Raw genomic sequence first — 26,123 nt, 5'->3', positions numbered from 1 at the left:
ACGAAGCAAGTGATAAACTGGAGGAGAAGAAAACTAGGATAAAAGGCGTAGAATTGCAAATCATGAATGTCATGATATAAAAGGATTCCTTCATAATGGACAATAGTGTCTTAGTTAAGCAAATAAATATTTACTGTAACACTGATAAAAGATTTTATAAGAAATTAATTGATCTCTATCACTCCTATGACACTTGAAAAGAACAACATAGGAAATTACTCCCATTCATTAATTTCAAATGTGAACTATTTCACGAAACTACTTTTGATTGTAAGGGTAAGGTTGTGAATTATGACCAAATTCCTAATGATTCTTATGCATATGGAATTGTGAAATATTGATTATTTGTTTAAATGTTGATGAATTAGTTGAAACTGTAAATGATACTTTGACTAGAAGCAAATAAATGAAAATTTTGAACGAAACTAAGAATTCAATACAAAGTACTCAAAAAATTTTTGCTGATATTGAAGTTGATTTAGACAATATCAGTGAAATTGAGGAAGATGAATGTGTTGACTGTTCAAGTTTTTCTGCCATTAATGTCACTTTGTTAACTAAAAGCATAGAAAATAATGATTCAATGTCAAAGTTAAGCAAAGTTTCATCTTCGATAACCAAAACTTGTGATTCTAAAAAGGATTTAGTTATTGCAAAGGACATAAGGAATCATGAAAGTAACAGTGGTGATGATGCATGTGAAAAAGAAATTCCACGAGTAGTTAAAGCTCAAGTTTTTGATGATACAGAGGCATTCACAAAGAGTTTGAAAGAAGAAGGAAAATATTTTCTTAAAACAAACTCTGTTCTTTATCCTTAATTTATTAAAGGACTTCCAAAGCAAATTTTAGTTACAACAGGCAACAAGGATAATGTTAATCCATAATTGAATGTATTGTTGGAAGAAGATAATTCAAAAGTGACTGATGAAGGCTTTTACTCTAACCAAAATGTTATTAAAAATGCTTTGAATCATAGATCAAAATGTTTTCAATGTCAAAAGAGTCAAAAATCTTTTCCAAATGAAAATGAGAATAATAAAAATGGTGTTTGGGTTGGGAAAACGGTCAAGCCTAATATCAAAGCAAAACATAGAAGGTCGAGATAAGTCTTTACCAGATGATTTTAAAAATCAAAATGAAAAGGCTAAAATCACAAAAAAGTTGTAGAAAAATCAGATTTGAAAGAAGAAATTTCCAAAAAGAAGGCTCAAAACAAGGCTTAATGGAAGAGAAGAAGAGCTTTTCAAAAGGAAAAGAAATTGTAACAAAAATTGCCACAAGTACAAGAAACAAGTTTTCACAAACATCAAAAACTCGTACTTCGAATGAAAATCCATAAGTTTTTCACAAAGAAGTAAACAAAAAATGTTGTGAAAAATACTCGAAATGGGTTTCACAAAAAACAAATGTTGTTGAAAATAATTTTCAAAAGAACCAAATGAATATTCCTCAAAATCATGTTAAGAAAAATGTTCAAATGAATTTTTCACAAAATGATAAGATTTTTCAAAAGAAATCACATTTTAGATATAAAAATCGATATCAAAATTGTTTTCAAAAAAACAAACAAACCTTTTTCGCAAACGAGTTTTTAAAACCAACAAACATTTTGAAGAAAAATATATCATTCAAACCTGATGGTCCATATTTTCAGAATCAAAAGGATGGTACACAATACATATAACTTGTGGGAAATCTCAACTACCACTTACATACAAGACCAGATTTGTCATTTATAGTTTAATATATACGTCAGTTTAATCAAAAGCCTACTAAGAACCATTTTGAAGTTGCTTTACATGTTCTGAAATATCTAAAAGGGACTATTCATCAAGGATTACATTTCAACAGCAAGCCAACATTCAATCTTGAAGCGTAGTGTGACTTGGATTGGGCTTCTAACCCAACAACTCGTAGATAAGTTAGTGGTTTCTTTGTTCTTTTTGGAGGTACTCCTATTTCTTGGAAGTCAAAGAAGCAGATTACTATTTATTTATCTTCAGCTGAAGCAGAGTTGAAACCAATGAGATACCTATGTGCTAAATTAACATGGCTAAAACGAATATTCCATGATCTATATGTTCCAAATCAAGAATCAATTTGCAAACATTTTCACCAAGTATTTATCTTGTCAAAATCATGAAGAAGCAATTCGCAATCTAGGTTTTCTTTCGCACCCTCCAAATTGAGGGGGTGGGGTGTTAGAACTAAGCGAGGGCATTTTTGTAATTTAATATCTTTTCAATTAATTAGAATTTTTGTAACTATTATTTTTCTATTTTGCTTCTTTCTTTCTTGTATATATGTTGAGTCTGCATTTTTGTTCCTCAATCAATGAATAAATATCATTTTTGCAATTCATTTCTTCTCACAAATTGAGTCAAGTTAACACCCATTCTTGCATTTGTTCCATTTATAATCGTATCAATTGGAGGAATTGGTGTACAAAGCTAGATGTGATTTGGTTGTATTTGCTCTAGCTTATCACTTGCCCATTGGTGAACAAATTTCTTTTGTTGCCGTAAAAAAAATGATAATGAGAATACATTTTTAAATATTGTTTATTAATTTTTTTTAAACGACTAACGTATTCCTACATATTCTATATGTCTCCTAATAACATTTAAGCACATAACTTTTTATTTGAGAATGTCGTTTTTTACTGTTAGACCAAATGACCGTTAGGTTAATATTTTTTTAATAGATTCTATAATCTAAGTACTTTAACAATTCATTTTCTAATGAAAATGATAATATGAAAATATATATATATATATATATATATATATATATATATATATATATATATATATATATATATATATATATATATATATATATATATATATATGATCATTAATTTAAAAGTGATAATCAGTTTTTGTGTGATAGTGTTTTATTAATAGTATAAAATAGTCACCTAGGAATTGGTTACATTGGAAATTATGAAACTGCTCTTCATTAAAAAAATAAGGACAAATGGTTTATTTTATAATTTCATAATTTATATAAGGTGCTACTATGTGTAACCGTCACTCACATAGATTGTCTCATCACGAGGTACACAGTTTTGAAATTAAACTTGTTTCAATGTTATTCATTTATTTTTGCGGGAATCAATTTCGAAATTTTGAAAACCTGTACAGTTAAACGAAATACAAAAATTAGTGATGAGAAAGAAAGCATCCAAATTGGGCACCACAGAACCGAATCAAAGGTCGGCTATGGCAATTGATCCAGCCATTGTTGCCAATTCAACGTTTTTTTTTACCAACCGTTCTTCTTGGATATTCCCGTAAAAACCAAAGTGAGGCCTTCCAAATAAGATTAGCGTCTCGATGATTCCAAAATGCAATCTTTTGGATCTTTCGTCACATCGAACTAATTCGGCTAATAAAAGACTTACACAAAGACTATAAATGGACAAATGATAATCCTAGTTCCAAACAACATAATAGAGACATAAATGGCTTCCGGAGAATATATTCAGCTTCCTGTGATTGATTTTTCATTGCTAAATGATGGGAATCCCGACACTCGTGTTTGGGATTCGGTTAAAACCGAAGTTTTTCAGGCACTCCAAGAATATGGTTGCTTCCAAGCAATCGTATCTGGGGTTTCGCTAGAGCTTCAAAACTCAGTATATGATGCAATGAAGGAGCTTTTTGATCTCCCATTTGAAACAAAATCCAAAAACATCGCCTCCCGAATGTTTCATGGATTTATCGGGAATACGCCAATACTTCCACTATATGAAAGCTTGGGGATTGATGAACCTTACATGAAGAAACAAGTTGAGAACTTCACCAATCTGATGTGGCCTCGAGGAAACGATCAAGTTTGGTAAGAGTTTTATTAGTGGTAATATGAGCAGGTTGGATATCATAAAATATAAAGGATGTTATATGTATTTACAAACACTTCGTGGAGGCAAATGTTGTTTTATTAAATCATTTAAAATTACCCTTTTGACATATGGTGGTACAATTCAACCTAAATTGTTTCAAATGAGTCAATATTATCTATACATTTTTTCTGGATTTTTTTTGTTACGAATTTGACATAAATTGTCTTGATCGATAATGATAATCTAGTCTTTTATAATGTATCTATTTTTGTGTGGTAGCGAAGACATTCATTTATATTCGAATAAGCTCTTCGAATTAGATGCAATGGTGATGAAAATGGTTTTCGAGAGCTTGGATTTGGGCCCGTATTTTAATGAATATATGGAACTAAAGTGTTATACGCTTAAGCTTATGAAATATAGAGTTCCAAAGCAAAATGAATCCGATCTGGGATTACATGCACATGCAGATTCAGGTATAATGACGATTTTACATCAAAATGATGTTGAAGGATTAGAGATTCAAATGAAAGGTGACAAATGGTTCAAAGTAAAGCTTTCACCACACTTGTTTACTGTCATGGTCGCCGAAACTTTAAATGTAAGTAATATAAACACCGATCTAGGATCCATTTATACAATGTTTGTATACTCCTTACGTGCCTATATAGTAGGAATGTGATACACATACTTGAACCTGAGAACTCTATTATATATTCTCACCTAATTACTGCTAATAATAAGTTTGAAAACTTTGACATTCAGGTATGGTTAAACAGACGATTGCATGTGCCATATCATAGAGTGCTTATAAGAGAAAACAAGACTAGGTTTTCGCTAGGGCTTTTCGCATTGCCAAAAGTCGGGAAACTGATGAAAACCATGGAAGAGATGGTGGACGAAGAGCACCCGTTATCCTTCAAGTCTTTTGATTACGACGAGTTTATCAAATTCCTCTTTAGAGGTGGTCAAGGCAAAGAGAAATATGCAGTAAAAGCCTATTGTAGCATTTTAAACTAAACAAACGGCACATGATTGGAACTGGCCAGGGTCAATTTTGATGTTTAAGGATTTGATTTTGAAATGTCCCTAATAATGGGAATTTTAATATTTTATTTTATAGAATAAATTTTAGTATTTAATGTATGGTTTTGATTCTTGGTTGAAATTTCTCTGTGTTTCATTGCTTGTATCGTTTGCTCATCCACCTCTTGTCTTTAATAAAATAAGTCTTGATTTCTAGTTGTCGACTCCTTATCATCACAATCTATTTTTTCATAATTTAATTTACATCTTAATTGTATCGTGAGAAACTATATATGGATACTTGCTTCTGTATTGTTATAATCGCTTTTCAGTGACTTTTTTTAATTGTTAAGTATGCATTTGTTTTAAGTTGTGTTTGTTTTATTTCCAAATTTGAAGGGGTTGGTTGATTATTTTATTTATATAATAGTGTAATCATTTCATATTTTACCAATTCAATAAATTTGTTTAACGATTGAAATAAAAGTTGTATACATCAATATGGATTATGGTTGACTTGTACATCTATAAACAGCATAAAAATACTAAATTTATATAAAGTTAATATGGCTTTTATATATAGTTGGTAAATATTTTGGTTAAATTGAACAATTACGTTGGATTTGTACTCACTTTCCCTAATTTATTATTCGTCTTTTTTATCAGAGAATCATGATTTTATGTAACGGCTTCCTAAGGTTACTCAAGTGGTTCATAATGCCAAAATGGTGTAAGAAAGACAATAAAGTGTAGTGATTCTAATCCATGATGATGACTACTGAATATGAAATGATTTAGTAAATCATGTAAGAATCATGAACACGAAGAATATAATAGTAAATAAATCAAGGTTTAGCTCTCATTAGTTTAGAAAGAATACAAGTGGGTTTGCAATATTTCTCTCTCTAAACTTACAGAATTCTTTCTTACATAAAATGAGTGTCATTCACTTCCTTATAAAGGAAAGACAACTCATTACACACATACAAAGGAGTAACCACACATGACATCTAATAGTGACTTTGCACTCTAACAGTCTCCCCCTGAAAGTTAGGATTGGATGTTCTGGCTTCAATATCCAACGAGCTTGTGCGATCAAGACTAACTCCCCCTCGAAGTAATATCGGTCTTCAAATTCGCAAATGAATACCCAAGAAGCTTCGAATACCCACTCTACATTCTCTCTATTTTTATAATCTGCAAGTGATTATAAAACCTACTAAAGTTGAGAAGCGCCTGAGGAATAAATTTCACAAATCTCCCCCTTGATGTGTGTTAAAAATGAAATCGCGAAAAACTTGCACGAAAAAACAATCACGAAAAAGTCATGAAATTTTTCCAAATTTTGTGAAAATTTTCAACTTTTGGGTGAGAGTTGCAAGAATTTCGAAAATCCGAGTAAAAACTACCAGTATCAGAATTCTACAGTGACCCGTTGCGCCAAAAGTAGTCTCAGATGCGAAACTTTACCACAATTGAGAAACTAGACATATTAACTATAGGGGCTGTTTCGAAAATATTCTTATTTCTCAGAATTTTCAACCCAATTTCGAAATTGGGTAAATTTTGCGAATACTTCAACCTTTAGGGATTCAATGTGAAACTTCTTCACACTTCACAAGTTTTTTTACTCGAATGTGGGTTACTTATGTATCTTCTTAAAACTTCCATGGGTGCAAACTGAACAAGTTCCTTTTCTTCCACAAGTATCTTGTACTAGTTGGATATGAGTTTGATGCCAACTAGCTACCATCGACTCAAATGCTCGGTAAGAACATTCGAAATCAACTATTACATACCAATTCGAACATCACATGTCGATACCCACAACGACCCTTCGAAATCAAACCAAGTCGACTATCAACATCGACACTCAGTAACTACACATTTCGAATCGTCGACCTCCCATTTTGAACCGTCGGAATCAACCCTTCAAACCTCAATACTCAATCCTCGATGCTCGGCTCAACTCATCCCACCGAGTGTCCAGTGTAAGCCACATATTCGATCTCCATTAAAGGACCCTCGACCTTGATCCCAAACCTTCGATTTTCGACGTAACCATTCGTTTTCAATCCTTCCCGATCAATATCCAACACATTATTTGAACTCTAAAATTCACAATGTCGAGTGCCGAGTCCAAATTTACAATTTGAACCCAAGACGTAATCAACAATACCATCAATTTCAAATTAACCCTTTGTTCCGATTACAAATCATACTCCCAAATTATGAGTCAACACAAGTTAGTGTCTCAATCAGAACCCATGACTGAAAATCTGCCTTTGTTCCAAAATTGTAACAACCCGAAATTTTCCATCGCCGAAAAACCCGTTCTACCCGTAAAAATTTGCCCTTTATCGATTCGTTCCAATTTCGTTTTAGGTTAAATTATTTAAACTTATATGTTTATTTGATACTAATGAGTGTCCAAACCCCTTAGGAACTCATGAAATTAGCCCAAAATATTTATTTTAGAAATTTTAGAAACGTCCCCGCTGAGTTACAGAAACTTAATCGGGTGCGACCAAAAGCCCCGTTTAATGCCGGTATCGGGTAGAATTCCACCGTGTCCAAGTTTTGGGAACTATTTAAAAGTGTTCAAGCTATCATTTGAAGCTTTTTCCCTCTCTCTCTCTCTCTCTACTCTCTCTCTAACCTGTCTCTTAAATTCAAGTTTAAGGGTCCAAATCTCAAATTTAAGGCTTCTAATCACCAAGGTACCTTCCCTAACTTGTTATGCAACCTCATTAGCCTTCAAATCCGAACTTAAACTTTTATTTTGGACCTCAAACATGAGTTTACGGCCAAGGAGCATGCTTGGGCCGTAAACTCATGATAAGAGGGTTTTTATGCCTTTAAACCCCTCCTAAACAATTTTAGGACTTAGATTCGACTATATGGCTTACCAATTCGGACTTAGAACACCCTAAGCATAATTTTTGAAGAGTAAACATGAGTTTACTGCCCAAGAACAAGCTTGGGCCGTAAACTCCTCATTCATGGGGAGTAAACTCATTTGCTAGTGTTAAAAACCCATATAACTTCACCAATAGCCTTGAAATAAATCCTAGAATCATCTAAAAATAGTTTGGGGACCTTAAACATGTCAAACACCCTCTAATTAGGTGTTTATGGCCATGACACCCCAAGAATATGTTCCAAGGCCGTAAACTCCTAAAGATGAGTCATTTGGTGCCCTAAATTCATACCAAGGCTTAGAAAATTAGTTAGGAATCACATATGATTGTGTAAGGACCAAAACTTTAAGGATTTGATGTGAGGGGAAGTTTACGGCCGTAAACTCCAAGTTTACAACCGTAAACTCCAATAAATGGTCCACAAGTGAGTTTAAATTCATCCCAATTCCTTAGATGTAATCCTAGCTAAATTATCCATGAGTTATGAAGCCATTTAGCATCCAAAAACACCACCTATGAGTTCACGGTCGTGAACTCATGTGGGTGTGGTGTTTAGGGCCGTAAACGTCCTAAGGAGTTTACTCTTGAAGTCCCAACTTGTCACGCCCCCAAACCAAGGATGGCGGAAACGTCCGGGGGTGGAGGACTTCATGTATAGTATCATAACCACAATTTCAATAGTAATTTAAGCAAACACAACCAACATATATATATAATTGAAAAAGTTACATCACTTGTATGAATTACATGTTTCAAAATCAATTACAATATGTTGACAAAATATGAAAAGTTTGATGCCTTAACGTCCCATCCTCAAAAGCACTTGATTACCTGTTTAGTGTTTTCCTGAGAATACAAGTTGTTTGAAAAGTGCCAACACAAAGGTTGGTGAGTTCATAAGTTTTTAATAATAAACTTAGTAGAAGTCTTTCACATGTAAATGTCGCGTTTGTTTCAGAAAAATCCGATATTTTCCTTGAAATACGAAAAATGTAGCCTTATAACCAAAGACTAAAATGTATAAGAAATCATCATTACTTAGTAGAAATGTCGTGAGTTTAAAATGATATGGAAAGTAAATTTCTTTATCAACCTAAAACCTACTTCGGTTTTATGAAACCCCGTAAACTTTATGAATTGTTATCTCCCTAGGTGAGTCGCTATAATCATACTGTGACTATGTGAACCTGCCACAACGTTTCTCAGGCGTCGCGAAAATGAAATGACATTTGTCACCCGTAGACCTGCAGGTCCCACTGTAGCTAGCAGCAAGGTGTGGGGTGTCAAACCCAATATAGATCTATATACAAGTATCACGTTCTCCCTCAAGGAGATTCTGATTATAACTACCAGGAATTATATCCCGCACTCGGACGTACGGGGAGAGAGAGAGTCTCACAACATAGGTTAACAAGTTTACGTGAAATGTGTGTGGATATAAATCTTTCTTGTATGAATGTACCCTTTTTGTACAAGTGTGTTGAGTGATGTATCATAAACTATACCTATTATAGTTTATCTAAAATGTATATAATATGTATGAATTCTTTTATGGAAATGTATTAGTGTTGTGAATTTATCGAACTATACCTTTTATAGTTACATAATACGTGTTCTAAATGAATGAATAATATTGAATATGAATGACTTAGTTTCAGTTCATAATAATAAACTAACAAGGAAACACATTCAAAAATTAGAACTTATGATTATACACTTTGCTTAACATAATATAAAGTGTTATGATATTTACATGCTGTTGGCTAACTTTAGCAATTCTGCCCTGTTTTGGAAAAATCATAGAAAAATCATACGAAGTCGAAAACTAGATCCGTAAATTCGGAGAGTTCACAAAATGTGTCTAGTTTAGTCATAATTTTTATCACGATTTTTAATGACCTCCAACTTGGGTGAAAAAGTCCATAATCACAGACTGGTCTGGATTGTTGTTTGAAATGATAGGCAGTTTTGTAAAAATCACCATAAATTGTAGAAAAATCGTATGGAGATGTGCAAGTAGTCATTTTAAAGCTACAAACTTGAACTATTTGCACCTTGTACAGTTTTGAAAAAAAAATGTTTAAGATACCCAAAACTGTCCGTGAATGGAGTTGAACTTTTCTGATGAAGGCTGTTAGAAATATTTAGTTATGTTCTTGATGTTTTAACTTGTATCCCCCCCCCCCTAAAAACTTGAGAAAACATGAAAATGTAGGGGTATGAACTCACCTTAAGTGATTTCATTAGATGATTGTTGAAGAATGGAAGTGTTTAATTCAAGAACACTTGGAGATGCCTTGAAGGTTTTCGAGAATCTAACATTATAGTTATGGAGTTTGTGTAAGCAATCAAAGATTTGGGTGGAATGAAGTGAAATAATAATAGGGAGGATGAATTTTTACTTACTAAGTGTGGAAGAACACTTGAAATCAGCCTTGAATCTCGAAAATTTGTGTAGAAAAGTTTGAGAGAAAAGTGGTGTTTGTTACTTAGTGGAATGAGAGAAATGAGAGAAAATGAGGAGTGTGGTTGTTTGTTCCAGCTCAAAAACGTGGGAGTGAGTGAAATTTGAGTGTAAGGGAACATTGAAGTGACATAGGTAAGGTGGGGAGGTATGGCTGGTCATAGAGTGGGTGTGGGGTGGTTGCTTGTGTCATAAGTTAAGGCAAAGTCAACACTCCACCTTAAATAAATCCCCCATTAGATCTTTATTATTTAGATAATGATTTTCATAAAAATATGTTTAAATTATGAATATTTAGAGTTTATTATGTTAAAATATAATTTCTAGAGAAAATCCCGCTTTAAAATCACGAAAAACGGGCTTAAAATGTTAAAAATATCAAAAATGGGCTAAAAGTGACAATTTCCCGAAGTCTAGCCGAGGTTCGGCCTTCTGGTGCTGAACCGAGAGAGAGGGAGGCAGAAACCGAGAGGGGAGAAGAGAGAGGGAAAGAACCGAGAGGGGGAAGGAGAGAACAGAGGGGCGGAGTAGAGACCGAGCGAGAAGAGACAGAGCGGCGGGTAGAGACCGAGCGAGAAGAGACAGACCGGTGGGTAGAGACCGAGAGGAGCAGAGCGACGGGTAGAGACCGAGAGGAGCAGAGCGACCAGAAGAGAGACTAAGAGAGGCAGAGACCGAGGCTCGGTCTCGCATGCCTCAGCCACCAGAGGCTCGGTTCTGGTCCTAAGAGGCCTCTCATTCCAGTTTCGGTTCCTAAAGCCTATTTTTCTCGTTTTCGCCCCATTTTAAGCCGTTTTTGACCCGGTTAAGGTCCGGAATGACCCGAATGATTCTAAAAAATTACGGGAACTATTTGAGGGAGATTTGGGAGAGATTTCTCATACTTGGAGAGATTTAGGAGAGATTTGACATTCTTGGAGAGATTTCTCATACAGAGAGATATTTGAGACAGGTTTCACATACTTGGAGAGATTTGGGAGAGATTTGACATTCTTGGAGAGATTTCTTATACAGAGAGATATTTGAGAGAGGTTTCACATACTTGGAGAGATTTGGGAGAGATTTGACATTCTTGGAGAGATTTCTCATACAAAGAGATATTTGAGAGAGATTTCAAGTGTGGCATTTGTGGGTGTTTGGCTCCGCAATGCAAGTTTCTTGAGCCCTGTTAAGTCATGATTAAGGATCCCACACCCTCCCAATGAGTATGCAACATGGTTTTTATCAGTTTAGTTCATTGATTAGCACTAGGGCTTAGGAAATTTTTAACACAAGACTTTTCTCAAGTGATGTTTTCCCATTAATATAGCAAGTTATACAGTATGAACATAACACAACCCTAATACACAAGGTTTAATAGAGTTGACCGGCTTGACTTGATGATTTGACTTGACTCAAGATTGACGATTGTCACATCATTCCCCCATTAGTGGGAATTTCGTCCCGAAATTTAAATTCGGCTGGGACTTCAAGGGTTTGGGAAAAGATGTGGATACTTTTGCTTCATTTGATCTTCACGTTCCCAGGTAAACTCAGGCCCTCGTTTCACGTTCCAACGAACCTTCACTATGGGAATGCGACTTTGTTTTGTTCTCTTGATCTCTCGATCCATGATCTCGACGGGTTCCTCCACAAAGTGGAGATTTTCATTAACTTCGATTTCTTCGAGTGGTATTACGAGTGTCTCGTCAGACAGACACTTCTTTAAGTTGGATACGTGGAAGGTAGGGTGTACATTACTAAGTTCTTGTGGTAGTCGGAGTTTGTACGCCACAGGACCAATCCTAGCAAGGATTTCGAACGGACCGATGTACCTTGGGTTTAGTTTCCCTTGTTTACCGAAATGTATCATCCCCTTCCAGGGGGAAACTTTTAGTAGTACCCGGTCTCCGACCTGGAATTCTAAAGGTTTGCGTCGCTTATCCGCGTAACTCTTTTGTCGATCACGAGACGCTTTTAGTCTTTCCCGAATTTGAATGATCTTTTCTGTGGTTTCCCTTATGATTTCAGGCCCAGTAAGGGTGCTATCAGGGACTTGCCCTCTGGCTAGCTGAGTATCTCCAACTTCTGTCCAACACAGCGGTGATCTACACTTGCGACCGTAGAGAGCTTCGAATGGAGCGACTCTAATGCTAGTGTGATAGCCGTTATTATAAGAGAATTCGATAAGCGGTAGATGGGTATCCCATGCCTTACCAAAATCTATCACACAGGCTCTCAGCATGTCTTCCAATGTCTGGATGGTTCTCTCGCTTTGTCCGTCAGTTTGTGGATGGTAGGCCGTACTCATGTCTAGCCTGGTTCCCAGAGACTTCTGTAGGGACTTCCAGAAACGCGAGGTGAATCTACTATCTCGATCAGAGGTAATGGATGTTGGTACACCATGTAGTCGCACGATCTCTTTAATGTACGTCCTTGTTAACTTCTCCATCTTGTCTGTTTCCTTTATTGGCAGAAAGTGGGCGGACTTGGTCAATCTGTCCACAACCACCCATATGGTATCCATCCCACCTGATGTCTTAGGCAGTTTGGTTATGAAGTCCATGGTTATTCGCTCCCACTTCCACTCGGGTATATCCGGTTGTTGAAGTAGTCCTGATGGCTTCTGATATTCCACCTTGACCTTGGCGCAAGTGAGGCACTTGCTCACATAAGTAGCAATTTCAGCCTTCATGTTTGGCCACCAGTATAACCTTTTGAGGTCTAGATACATCTTATCTGACCCAGGGTGAATGGAGTATCGAGTCTTGTGGGCCTCGTTCATTACAACATCTCGGTACCCACCGAACTTCAATGTCCAGATTCGATTCATGAGATAACGAGTTCCATCCCCTTTGACTTCCAAGTTCTTATCCATCCCCCTTAGTGCTTCGCTTGCCACATTTTTTGGTTTCAAGGCCTCTAATTGGGCATCCTTGATCTGGGTGGCTAGTTGGGAGTGGATGGTCATGGCTAGGGATTTTACTCGGCGACCCGAGTATTCTTTCCTGCTTAAGGCATCGGCTACAACATTGGCCTTGCCCGGGTGGTAGCGAATTTCACATTCGTAGTCATTCAGTAATTCCACCCATCTTCTTTGGCGCATGTTAAGTTCTTTCTGATTGAGAATGTGCTGAAGACTTTTGTGATCAGTGAAGATGGTGCACTTGGTGCCGTAGAGGTAGTGCCTCCAGATCTTCAGGGCGAACACCACCGCTCCCAGTTCAAGGTTGTGGGTTGTATAATTAACTTCATGTGTCTTCAGTTGCCTTGATGCATAAGCGATGACTTTTCCCCTTTGCATGAGCACACAGCCGAGGCCTTGATTCGAAGAATCGCAATACACCACAAAATCATCGGTTCCTTCTGGAAGAGACAAGACTGGTGCGCTGCATAGGGCTTGCTTTAGTGTCTGGAAGGCGGCTTCTTGTTTATCTTCCTATTCGAACACCACACCTTTCTGAGTCAAGGTGGTGAGAGGCTTAGCGATCTTGGAGAAGTTTTGTATGAATCTTCGATAGTAGCCTGCGAGTCCCAAAAACTGTCGGATTTTTGTTGGCGTTGCAGGTGTTGACCAATCTTCGATTGCTTTGATCTTTGAGGGGTCCACATGTATTCCTTCTTTGCTTACTACGTGGCCAAGGAATCCTACTTTACAGAGCCAAAATTCACACTTTGAGAATTTGGCGTAAAGCTTCTCGGTTCTTAAAATCTCTAGAACTAGTCGTAGGTGTTGTCTGTGCTCTTCTTCGCTCCTCGAATAGACCAGGATATCATCGATGAATACGATGACGAATTTATCCAAGAAGGGTCGACACACTCGATTCATCAAATCCATGAACACCGCAGGCGCGTTAGTTAACCCGAATGGCATCACTACAAACTCATAGTGCCCATAACGAGTTCTGAATGCCGTCTTAGGGATATCCTCTTCCTGAACTCGCAGTTGATGATAGCCCGACCTCAGGTCGATTTTTGAAAAGTAGCTGGCTCCTTGGAGCTGGTCGAAGAGGTCATCGATTCGGGGTAGGGGATAACGGTTCTTGATAGTGAGTTTGTTTAGTTCTCGATAGTCTATGCACATGCGAAAAGACCCATCCTTCTTCTTTACAAATAAGACTGGTGCTCCCCAGGGCGAGAAGCTTGGCCTGATGAACCCTTTGCTCAATAGTTCATTCAACTGGCTGGATAGTTCTTGCATTTCTGCCAATGCTAAGCGATATGGAGCCCTGGCGATGGGGGTAGCTCCTGGGATTAAGTCGATCCGAAATTCGACTTGTCGTGCGAGTGGTACACCAGGCAGATCGCCTGGGAAAACATCAGGGAAGTTGCATACTTCTGGAATTTCTTTGATGTCCTTCACCTGCTGTTTCTTGTCTACGATGTGGGCTAAGAAAGCATGGTATTGCTTTCGGAGGTACTTTTGGGTTTTAACACAAGAGATGATTTGTAGGTTCGCACTAGGTTTATTGCCATAAACGGTGAGAACGTTGCCATTCGGCAGATTGAGGCGGACGGCCCTTTCGTAACATAGAATGTCGGCACGATGAAGGCTTAACAAATCCATACCAATGATTATATCGAAGCTTTTTATGGTGACCGGCATAAGGTCAATTTTGAACAAATGGTTGTCTAGAGTGAGAGTACACCCTATGTAAATATCATTAGCGCGCTCAACCTTTCCATTTGCCATTTCTACGATGTAAGAATCTTCTAGTGGTTGAGAATTTTGCTTAAGTATATGTTTGAATTGGTGACTTATGAAACTTCTTTCTGCCCCACTATCGAAAAGTACGCATGCATAAGAGTTATTGAGGAGGAACGTACCAGTAACCACAGAGGGATCCTTGACTGCTTCTCCCTGCCCTAAAGTTAGGACTCTCCCTACACCCCCAGCATTAGGGGCTCGTGCCTTGGGGCAGTTCCTCCTGAAGTGTCCCGTTTCACCACATCCATAGCAGGTTTGGCTTGCTCCGGTGTTGGCGGTCGTAGCGACTTGTGCGGCGGGTTGGGTAGTCGCTCTATAGAATCGTGCGGTGTGCCCCTTTTTGTTACAGTTATTGCAGTGTAACTCTTGACAAGCACCATTATGGTGGTAGTTACACTTGTTGCACTTGGGAAGGGTTCCTGTATACTGTTTCGGTGGCGCTGGAGCGACAGCAGTAGTGGCGGCACGAACAGCAACAATCTGTTGCTTTTTGGCGGGGTCCTGCATTGGTTGTTTCTTTTTATTGCCCCAGAACTTCCTCTTGTTGTTTCCTCCTTTTTTTTCGGTCGGTGGTGGTTATCACGGTACCACGGCTAGCCCTGTGATCTATGAGTTGTTGTGCCAATTCCTTGGCACTCTCAAAGGTAGTGGGTTTCGAGGCCAATACACTATCTTGAATCTGGGATGACAGCCCCCAAAGATATCGTTCCACCTTCTTCTCTTCTGGAGTGACCATTGTTGGACAGAGGAGTGCTAGGTCGTTGAAACGGGCAGTATAAGTTTCAAGATCAGTGCCTGTCATTCTGAGGTTCCAAAGTTCTTCTTCAAGTTTTTTATTTCGCCCCTCGGGCAGTATTCCTTTAACATTAGGGCTTTCAAATCCTCCCAGCTGATTGTGTTAGCTACTGCGGGAGTAAGTGATTTAACTCGGCCATTCCACCAAGTAAGTGCTTTTCCAGTGAAAGTGAATGCCGCATACTTGACCTTGCTCGCTTCGGGACAAGCGCAGATTTCAAAAACTGCCTCGGTCCTTTCGAACCATTGCACCAGTGTGATAACGCCCCCGCTTCCATTGAAAGGGTCGTGTTTGCCATTCGTGAAGTCTTTGTAAGAGCACTCCCTCGTACGCCCCGTGTTGTCCCCATGTATGGAATTGGTAGCTCCGGATCCAGAACCGCCAGAACCATTGGTTCCCATTTGCGACATTGTTGCCGCCACGGCTGCCATTACTGCAGCCTGGAACATTGCAGGATCAAACTGTGGAGGTGGTGGTGGAGGCGACACTGTGTTGTTGGAAGGCCTTGGTCTTTTCCTTGGTGGCATGGTTCTGTCATAGAAAAAAATGACCAGTCCGTAAGACTTTAATAGTGATAACGAGTCGAGTGTTACTGGTTTCATCCCTCTTGTATTTTATCAAAACTTTATTATTCGTAAATTGTTTCTGTGATCAGGTTATGATGTATAGTGCCAAACATTCAATAAATAAAACACATGCCAAATTTCATTGATACTTTTAGTACATAACATTTAGAGGGAAAAGTTTGACCTCATAAGGGTCTACATTACATCGTTACAAAAGATAGTTTTTGGCATTACAAAATCCCTTTGAATAGTGTAATCACATAGTCGCAGGGTCGACCTACATACAAAGAGTAACACCAACGCATACTCCTAAAATTTTACTACCAAAACATGAGAATAGTAATGAGTTCTAATCACTGCGACCCTTCTTTGGCGAAGGCTGCGATGATGTCGATGCGCCCTGTAGTTCCTTCAATTTGCGTTCGGATGCAACCATTCTCTCTTCGAGAGCCATGTATCTTTCCCGATACTCTCTTGTTTCTGCTTGAGCTGTGAGAAGGTCTTGAATGAGTTGGTTTCTGGGGTGGGAGTCTCGTTCCAGGTCTCTGGTGCGATCAATAGTAGACTGTACGATGGCACTTAACTCCCGGACCTGATCGGTCGTCGTCCTACCACGATCATCCATACTTGCCATTCGTTGTATCGTGACGGGGAGAGCCCTGTCAGCCGGTCCACCATGAGTGAGATCATAGTAACCTCGTTGGTAGCCATATGGTGACCGTTGGCGTTGTTGTTGGCTCCATCTTTCTATCGTTGTTACCCAAGGGGGTTCAGGTCCGTTGTATCCAAAACGGTGCGCGGGTACCCTCGCGATGTAGGGAGGGTTGAATACTTCTGGTGGTTCCTCCGCTTCGTTCCCAAACATGACTATCTCATCACCTTCCTCTTCTTCCTCTTCGTCTTCCTCTTCTTCTTGGTCGTCTTCCTCTTCTTCTTCTTCTTGTTCGTCTTCCTCCTCGGGCTCCTCCTCGGGATCCTCTTCGGGATCCTCCTCGGGATCCTCTTCGGGATCCCCCTCGGGATCCTCTTCGGGATCCTCCTCGGGCTCATCATCGATCCATCCCGCATTTCCCTGATTGGGAAAATAGGGGTCCCCGGGTATGTGAAATCCTGCCATGTCGTCTGCACGAGAAACGGGGTTAAGAAGCACATATCGGAAAATAATAATCTGGCACTATAGAAACGTACAAATACTCCTATAGTATTCTTAGATGTTTATATTTGGTTCTTAGCGTGTTCTTTATGGAGTGTAATTTAGGTTATTAGATTTGTCGCTCATTACGACTATTCCTTAGTGTGCGTAAATTACTTCTTGGACGGATATAGTTGATCAGGCTATATCCCTCCCAGAACTGATTACACATGCTAAGGCATACTAATAATGTTCAACTCCTCCTCTTTCAATTTATGTTCTCCTAAGATATGACACCATGCTAGTATAGAATGCATGTAAGTATACTTTAAAACAAGAAATTATTTGTTTTCTAAAAGTACAACTCGTTAAAGCATTTTAAGAATCAGAGACTTTTAGTCCCAAATATGTTTATAGTTTGTATATCTTATGTGGTTTGACATACTTAATTCATTATAAACCGTGCTCTGATACCAATCTGTCACACCCCCAAACCAAGGATGGCGGAAACGTCCGGGGGTGGAGGACTTCATGTATAGTATCATAACCACAATTTCAATAGTAATTTAAGCAAACACAACCAACATATATATATAATTGAAAAAGGTAAATTCTGAGAGTTCACAAAATGTGTCTAGTTTACTCATAATTTTTATCACGATTTTTAATGACGTCCAACTTGGGTGAAAAAGTCCATAATCACAGACTGGTCCGGATTGTTGTTTGAAATGATAAGCAGTTTTGTAAAAATCACCATAAATTGTATAAAAATCGTATGGAGATGTGCAAGTAGTCATTTTAAAGCTACAAACTTGAACTATTTGCGCCTTGTACAGTTTTGAAAACAAAAATGTTTAAGATACCCAAAACAGTCCGTGAATGGAGTTGAACTTTTCTGATGAAGGCTGTTAGAAATATTTAGTTATGTTCTTGATGTTTTAACTTGTATTCCCCCCCCCCCCCCTGAAAACTTGAGAAAACATGAAAATGTAGGGGTATGAACTCACCTTAAGTGATTTCAGTAGATGATTGTTGAAGAATGTAAGTGTTTAATTCAAGAACACTTGGAGATGCCTTGAAGGTTTTCGAGAATCTAACATTATAGTTATGGAGTTTGTGTAAGTAATCAAATATTTGGGTAGAATGAAGTGAAATAATAATAGGGAGGATGAATTTTTACTTACTAAGTGTGGAAGAACACTTGAAATCAGCCTTGAATCTCGAAAATTTGTGTAGAAAAGTTTGAGAGAAAAGTGGTGTTTGTTACTTAGTGGAATGAGAGAAATGAGAGAAAATGAGGAGTGTGGTTGTTTGTTCCAGCTCAAAAACGTGGGAGTGAGTGAAATTTGAGTGTAAGGGAACATTGAAGTGACATAGGTAAGGTGGGGAGGTATGGCCGGTCATAGAGTGGGTGTGGGGTGGTTGCTTGTGTCATAAGTTAAGGCAAAGTCAACACTCCACCTTAAATAAATCCCCCATTAGATCTTTATTATTTAGATAATGATTTTCACAAAAATATGTTTAAATTATGAATATTTAGAGTTTATTATGTTAAAATATAATTTCTGGAGAAAATCCCGCTTTAAAATCACGAAAAACGAGCTTAAAATGTTAAAAATATCAAAAATGGGCTAAAAGTGACAATTTCCCGAAGTCTGGCCGAGGTTCGGCCTTCTGGTGCTGAACCGAGAGAGAGGGAGGCAGATACCGAGAGGGGAGAAGAGAGAGGGAAAGAACCGAGAGGGGGAAGGAAAGAACAGAGGGCGCGAAGAGACAGAGGGGCGGAGTAGAGACCGAGCGAGAAGAGACAGAGCGGCGGGTAGAGACCGAGCGAGAAGAGATAGAGCGGCGGGTAGAGACCGAGAGGAGCAGGGCGACGGGTAGAGACCGAGAGGAGCAGAGCGACGGGTAGAGACCGAGAGGAGCAGACCCCCAAACCAAGGATGGCGGAAACGTCCGGGGGTGGAGGACTTCATGTATAGTATCATAACCACAATTTCAATAGTAATTTAAGCAAACACAACCAACATATATATATAATTGAAAAAGTTACATCACTTGTATGAATTACATGTTTCAAAATCAATTACAATATGTTGACAAAATATGAAAAGTTTGATGCCTTAACGTCCCATCCTCAAAAGCACTTGATTACCTGTTTAGTGTTTTCCTGAGAATACAAGTTGTTTGAAAAGTGCCAACACAAAGGTTGGTGAGTTCATAAGTTTTTAATAATAAACTTAGTAGAAGTCTTTCACATGTAAATGTCGCGTTTGTTTCAGAAAAATCCGATATTTTCCTTGAAATACGAAAAATGTAGCCTTATAACCAAAGACTAAAATGTATAAGAAATCATCATTACTTAGTAGAAATGTCGTGAGTTTAAAATGATATGGAAAGTAAATTTCTTTATCAACCTAAAACCTACTTCGGTTTTATGAAACCCCGTAAACTTTATGAATTGTTATCTCCCTAGGTGAGTCGCTATAATCATACTGTGACTATGTGAACCTGCCACAACGTTTCTCAGGCGTCGCGAAAATGAAATGACATTTGTCACCCGTAGACCTGCAGGTCCCACTGTAGCTAGCAGCAAGGTGTGGGGTGTCAAACCCAATATAGATTTATATACAAGTATCACGTTCTCCCTCAAGGAGATTCTGATTATAACTACCAGGAATTATATCCCGCACTCGGACGTACGGGGAGAGAGAGAGTCTCACAACATAGGTTAACAAGTTTACGTGAAATGTGTGTGGATATAAATCTTTCTTGTATGAATGTACCCTTTTTGTACAAGTGTGTTGAGTGATGTATCATAAACTATACCTATTATAGTTTATCTAAAATGTATATAATATGTATGAATTCTTTTATGGAAATGTATTAGTGTTGTGAATTTATCGAACTATACTTTTTATAGTTACATAATACGTGTTCTAAATGAATGAATAATATTGAATATGAATGACTTAGTTTCAGTTCATAATAATAAACTAACAAGGAAACACATTCAAAAATTAGAACTTATGATTATACACTTTGCTTAACATAATACAAAGTGTTATGATATTTACATGCTGTTGGCTAACTTTAGCAATTCTGCCCTGTTTTGGAAAAATCATAGAAAAATCATACGAAGTCGAAAACTAGATCCGTAAATTCGGAGAGTTCACAAAATGTGTCTAGTTTAGTCATAATTTTTATCACGATTTTTAATGACCTCCAACTTGGGTGAAAAATTCCATAATCACAGACTGGTCCGGATTGTTGTTTGAAATGATAGGCAGTTTTGTAAAAATCACCATAAATTGTAGAAAAATCGTATGGAGATGTGCAAGTAGTCATTTTAAAGCTACAAACTTGAACTATTTGCACCTTGTACAGTTTTGAAAAACAAAAATGTTTAAGATACCCAAAACTGTCCGTGAATGGAGTTGAACTTTTCTGATGAAGGCTGTTAGAAATATTTAGTTATGTTCTTGATGTTTTAACTTGTATCTCCCCCCCCCTAAAAACTTGAGAAAACATGAAAATGTAGGGGTATGAACTCACCTTAAGTGATTTCATTAGATGATTGTTGAAGAATGGAAGTGTTTAATTCAAGAACACTTGGAGATGCCTTGAAGGTTTTCGAGAATCTAACATTATAGTTATGGAGTTTGTGTAAGCAATCAAAGATTTGGGTGGAATGAAGTGAAATAATAATAGGGAGGATGAATTTTTACTTACTAAGTGTGGAAGAACACTTGAAATCAGCCTTGAATCTCGAAAATTTGTGTAGAAAAGTTTGAGAGAAAAGTGGTGTTTGTTACTTAGTGGAATGAGAGAAATGAGAGAAAATGAGGAGTGTGGTTGTTTGTTCCAGCTCAAAAACGTGGGAGTGAGTGAAATTTGAGTGTAAGGGAACATTGAAGTGATATAGGTAAGGTGGGGAGGTATGGCTGGTCATAGAGTGGGTGTGGGGTGGTTGCTTGTGTCATAAGTTAAGGCAAAGTCAACACTCCACCTTAAATAAATCCCCCATTAGATCTTTATTATTTAGATAATGATTTTCATAAAAATATGTTTAATTTATGAATATTTAGAGTTTATTATGTTAAAATATAATTTCTGGAGAAAATCCCGCTTTAAAATCACGAAAAACGGGCTTAAAATGTTAAAAATATCAAAATTGGGCTAAAAGTGACAATTTCCCGAAGTCTGGCCGAGGTTCGGCCTTCTGGTGCTGAACTGAGAGAGAGGGAGGCAGAAACCGAGAGGGGAGAAGAGAGAGGGAAAGAACCGAGATGGGGAAGGAGAGAACAGAGGGCGCGAAGAGACAGAGGGGCGGAGTAGAGACCGAGCGAGAAGAGACAGAGTGGCGGGTAGAGACCGAGCGAGAAGAGACAGAGCGGCGGGTAGAGACCGAGAGGAGCAGAGCGACGGGTAGAGACCGAGAGGAGCAGACCCCCAAACCAAGGATGGCGGAAACGTCCGGGGGTGGAGGACTTCATGTATAGTATCATAACCACAATTTCAATAGTAATTTAAGCAAACACAACCAACATATATATATATATATATATATATATATATATATATATATATATATATATAATTGAAAAAGTTACATCACTTGTATGAATTACATGTTTCAAAATCAATTACAATATGTTGACAAAATATGAAAAGTTTGATGCCTTAACGTCCCATCCTCAAAAGCACTTGATTACCTGTTTAGTGTTTTCCTGAGAATACAAGTTGTTTGAAAAGTGTCAACAGAAAGGTTGGTGAGTTCATAAGCTTTTATTAATAAACTTAGTAGAAGTCTTTCACATGTAAATGTCGCGTTTGTTTCAGAAAAATCCGATATTTTCCTTGAAATCCGAAAAATGTAGCCTTATAACCAAAGACTAAAATGTATAAGAAATCATCATTACTTAGTAGAAATGTCGTGAGTTTAAAATGATATGGAAAGTAAATTTCTTTATCAACCTAAAACCTACTTCGGTTTTATGAAACCCCGTAAACTTTATGAATTGTTATCTCCCTAGGTGAGTCGCTATAATCATATTGTGACTATGTGAACCTGCCACAACGTTTCTCAGGCGTCGCGAAAATGAAATGACATTTGTCACCCGTAGACCTGCACGTCCCACTGTAGCTAGCAGCAAGGTGTGGGGTGTCAAACCCAATATAGATCTATATACAAGTATCACGTTCTCCCTCAAGGAGATTCTGATTATAACTACCAGGAATTATATCCCGCACTCGGACGTACGGGGAGAGAGAGAGTCTCACAACATAGGTTAACAAGTTTACGTGAAATGTGTGTGGATATAAATCTTTCTTGTATGAATGTACCCTTTTTGTACGAGTGTGTTGAGTGATTTATCATAAACTATACCTATTATAGTTTATCTAAAATGTATATAATATGTATGAATTCTTTTATGGAAATGTATTAGTGTTGTGAATTTATCGAACTATACTTTTTATAGTTACATAATACGTGTTCTAAATGAATGAATAATATTGAATATGAATGACTTAGTTTCAGTTCATAATAATAAACTAACAAGGAAACACATTCAAAAATTAGAACTTATGATTATACACTTTGCTTAACATAATACAAAGTGTTATGATATTTACATGCTACTGGCTAACTTTAGCAATTCTGCCCTGTTTTGGAAAAATCATAGAAAAATCATACGAAGTCGAAAACTAGATCCGTAAATTCTGAGAGTTCACAAAATGTGTCTAGTTTACTCATAATTTTTATCACGATTTTTAATGACTTCCAACTTGGGTGAAAAAGTCCATAATCACAGACTGGTCCGGATTGTTGTTTGAAATGATAGGCAGTTTTGTAAAAATCACCATAAATTGTAGAAAAATCGTATGGAGATGTGCAAGTAGTCATTTTAAAGCTACAAACTTGAACTATTTGCACCTTGTACAGTTTTGAAAACAAAAATGTTTAAGATACCCAAAACAGTCCGTGAATGGAGTTAAACTTTTTTGATGAAGGCTGTTAGAAATATTTAGTTATGTTCTTGATGTTTTAACTTGTATCCCCCCCCCCCCCCCTGAAAACTTGAGAAAACATGAAAATGTAGGGGTATGAACTCACCTTAAGTGATTTCAGTAGATGATTTTTGAAGAATGGAAGTGTTTAATTCAAGAACACTTAGAGATGCCTTGAACGTTTTCGAGAATCTAACATTATAGTTATGGAGTTTGTGTAAGCAATCAAAGATTTGGGTAGAATGAAGTGAAATAATAATAGGGAGGATGAATTGTTACTTACTAAGTGTGGAAGAACACTTGAAATCAGCCTTGAATCTCGAAAATTTGTGTAGAAAAGTTTGAGAGAAAAGTGGTGTTTGTTACTTAGTGGAATGAGAGAAATGAGAGAAAATGAGGAGTGTGGTTGTTTGTTCCAGCTCAAAAACGTGGGAATGAGTGAAATTTGAGTGTAAGGGAACATTGAAGTGACATAGGTAAGGTGGGGAGGTATGGCTGGTCATAGAGTGGGTGTGGGGTGGTTGCTTGTGTCATAAGTTAAGGCAAAGTCAACACTCCACCTTAAATAAATCCCCCATTAGATCTTTATTATTTAGATAATGATTTTCATAAAAATATGTTTAAATTATGAATATTTAGAGTTTATTATGTTAAAATATAATTTCTAGAGAAAATCCCGCTTTAAAATCACGAAAAACGGGCTTAAAATGTTTAAAATATCAAAAATGGGCTAAAAGTGACAATTTCCCAAAGTCTGGCCGAGGTTCGGCCTTCTGGTGCTGAACCGAGAGAGAGGGAGGCAGAAACCGAGAGGGGAGAAGAGAGAGGGAAAGAACCGAGAGGGGGAAGGAGAGAACAGAGGGCGCGAAGAGACAGAGGGGCGGGGTAGAGACCGAGCGAGAAGAGACAGAGCGGCGGGTAGAGACCGAGAGGAGCAGAGCGACGGGTAGAGACCGAGAGGAGCAGAGCGACGGGTAGAGACCGAGAGGAGCAGAGTGACGGGTAGAGACCGAGAGGAGCAGAGCGACGGGTAGAGACTGAGAGGAGCAGAGCGACCAGAAGAGAGACCGAGAGAGGCAGAGACCGAGGCTCGGTCTCGCATGCCTCAGCCACCAGAGGCTCGGTTCTGGTCCTAAGAGGCCTCTCATTCCGGTTTCGGTTCCTAAAGCCTATTTTTCTCGTTTTCGCCCCGTTTTAAGCCGTTTTTGACCCGGTTAAGGTCCGGAATGACCCGAATGATTCTAAAAAATTACGAGAACTATTTGAGGGAGATTTGGGAGAGATTTCTCATACTTGGAGAGATTTGGGAGAGATTTGACATTCTTGGAGAGATTTCTCATACAGAGAGATATTTGAGAGAGGTTTCACATACTTGGAGAGATTTGGGAGAGATTTGACATTCTTGGAGAGATTTCTCATACAGAGAGATATTTGAGAGAGGTGTCACATACTTGGAGAGATTTGGGAGAGATTTGACATTCTTGGAGAGATTTCTCATACAGAGAGATATTTGAGAGAGATTTCAAGTGTGGCATTTGTGGGTGTTTGGCTCTGCAATGCAAGTTTCTTGAGCCCTGTTAAGTCATGATTAAGGATCCCACACCCTCCCAATAAGTATGCAACATGGTTTTCATCAGTTTAGTTCATTGATTAGCACTAGGGCTTAGGAAATTTTTAACACAAGACTTTTCTCAAGTGATGTTTTCCCATTAATATAGCAAGTTATACAGTATGAACATAACACAACCCTAATACACAAGGTTTAATAGAGTTGACCGGCTTGACTTGATGACTTGACTTGACTCAAGATTGACGATTGTCACACAATTCTATATCCAAGCCTTATGTGTCCTCAAATGCCACCTGGGTCCCTCCAAACACTTGTAAATGAGTTTTTTCGCATCTAGAAGTGTTTGTCCCTAAAAAATAAATAATTTAAGTCCTAATTAGATACAAATGTGTATCATTTGATAATCCATAGGAATCTTGTGCGTTTGCAAACCCAGAATTGACGTTTAGGATCCAAACCGACGCGTTCCCCAACCGGTGAGTTCATACCCCTACCCATTTTCAAATGTTTTTCATTGTTTTCAGGAGGAATACAAGCAAAAGTACAAGGAAATCTTGTACTCCAACTTATTATTTTCAATTCAATTGTTTTCATTATGTATGTTTTAATATCAAAAACTGTGTTTACCAAATAGTTCGAATTACGAAGTTAGCTTTCAGACTAATCATAGATTTCTTGATAAAATGTTACAATCTAAATTATGTTTCATAATCTACGAATAATTCATACTAATCATCATTTAGAACTAATACGAATACGAATACGAATAGTATTAGGAGTACGATTGGGGATACGAATATGACTGCGAATACGAATACGAATACGAAATACGAATACGAATAGTATTAGGAGTAGGATTAGGTATACGAATACAACTGCGAATACGAATACGAATAGTATTAGGAGTAGGATTAGGGATATGAATACGAATACGAATACGAATACGAATACAAATACAAATAGTATTAGGAGTAGGATTAGGGATACTAATACGACTGCGAATACGAATACGAATACGAATATGAATACGAATATGAATACGAATACGAATGCGAATACGAATACGAATAGTATTAGGAGTAGGATTAGGGATACGAATA

General features: G+C 37.8%; 1 protein-coding gene across 1 annotated transcript; it reads left to right on the top strand.

The window, feature by feature from the left end:
* The first annotated feature begins 3,468 nt into the window (after window positions 1-3,468).
* On the top strand, window positions 3,469-4,869 carry LOC145046906 (putative 2-oxoglutarate-dependent dioxygenase AOP1). Its single transcript, XM_078995170.1, has 3 exons — window positions 3,469-3,845; window positions 4,129-4,450; window positions 4,615-4,869. Exons 1-3 carry the CDS (start codon window positions 3,469-3,471, stop codon window positions 4,867-4,869), a joined length of 954 nt encoding a protein of 317 aa, XP_078851296.1.
* Window positions 4,870-26,123: the final 21,254 nt, after the last annotated feature.

Source organism: Lactuca saligna, chromosome 5 (assembly GCF_052625555.1).
Source record: "Lactuca saligna cultivar CGN05327 chromosome 5, ASM5262555v1, whole genome shotgun sequence".
Classification (NCBI taxonomy): Eukaryota; Viridiplantae; Streptophyta; class Magnoliopsida; order Asterales; family Asteraceae; genus Lactuca; species Lactuca saligna.
Note: the sequence above shows the minus strand (reverse complement) of the source record. Positions and strands in the feature narration are given on the sequence as shown.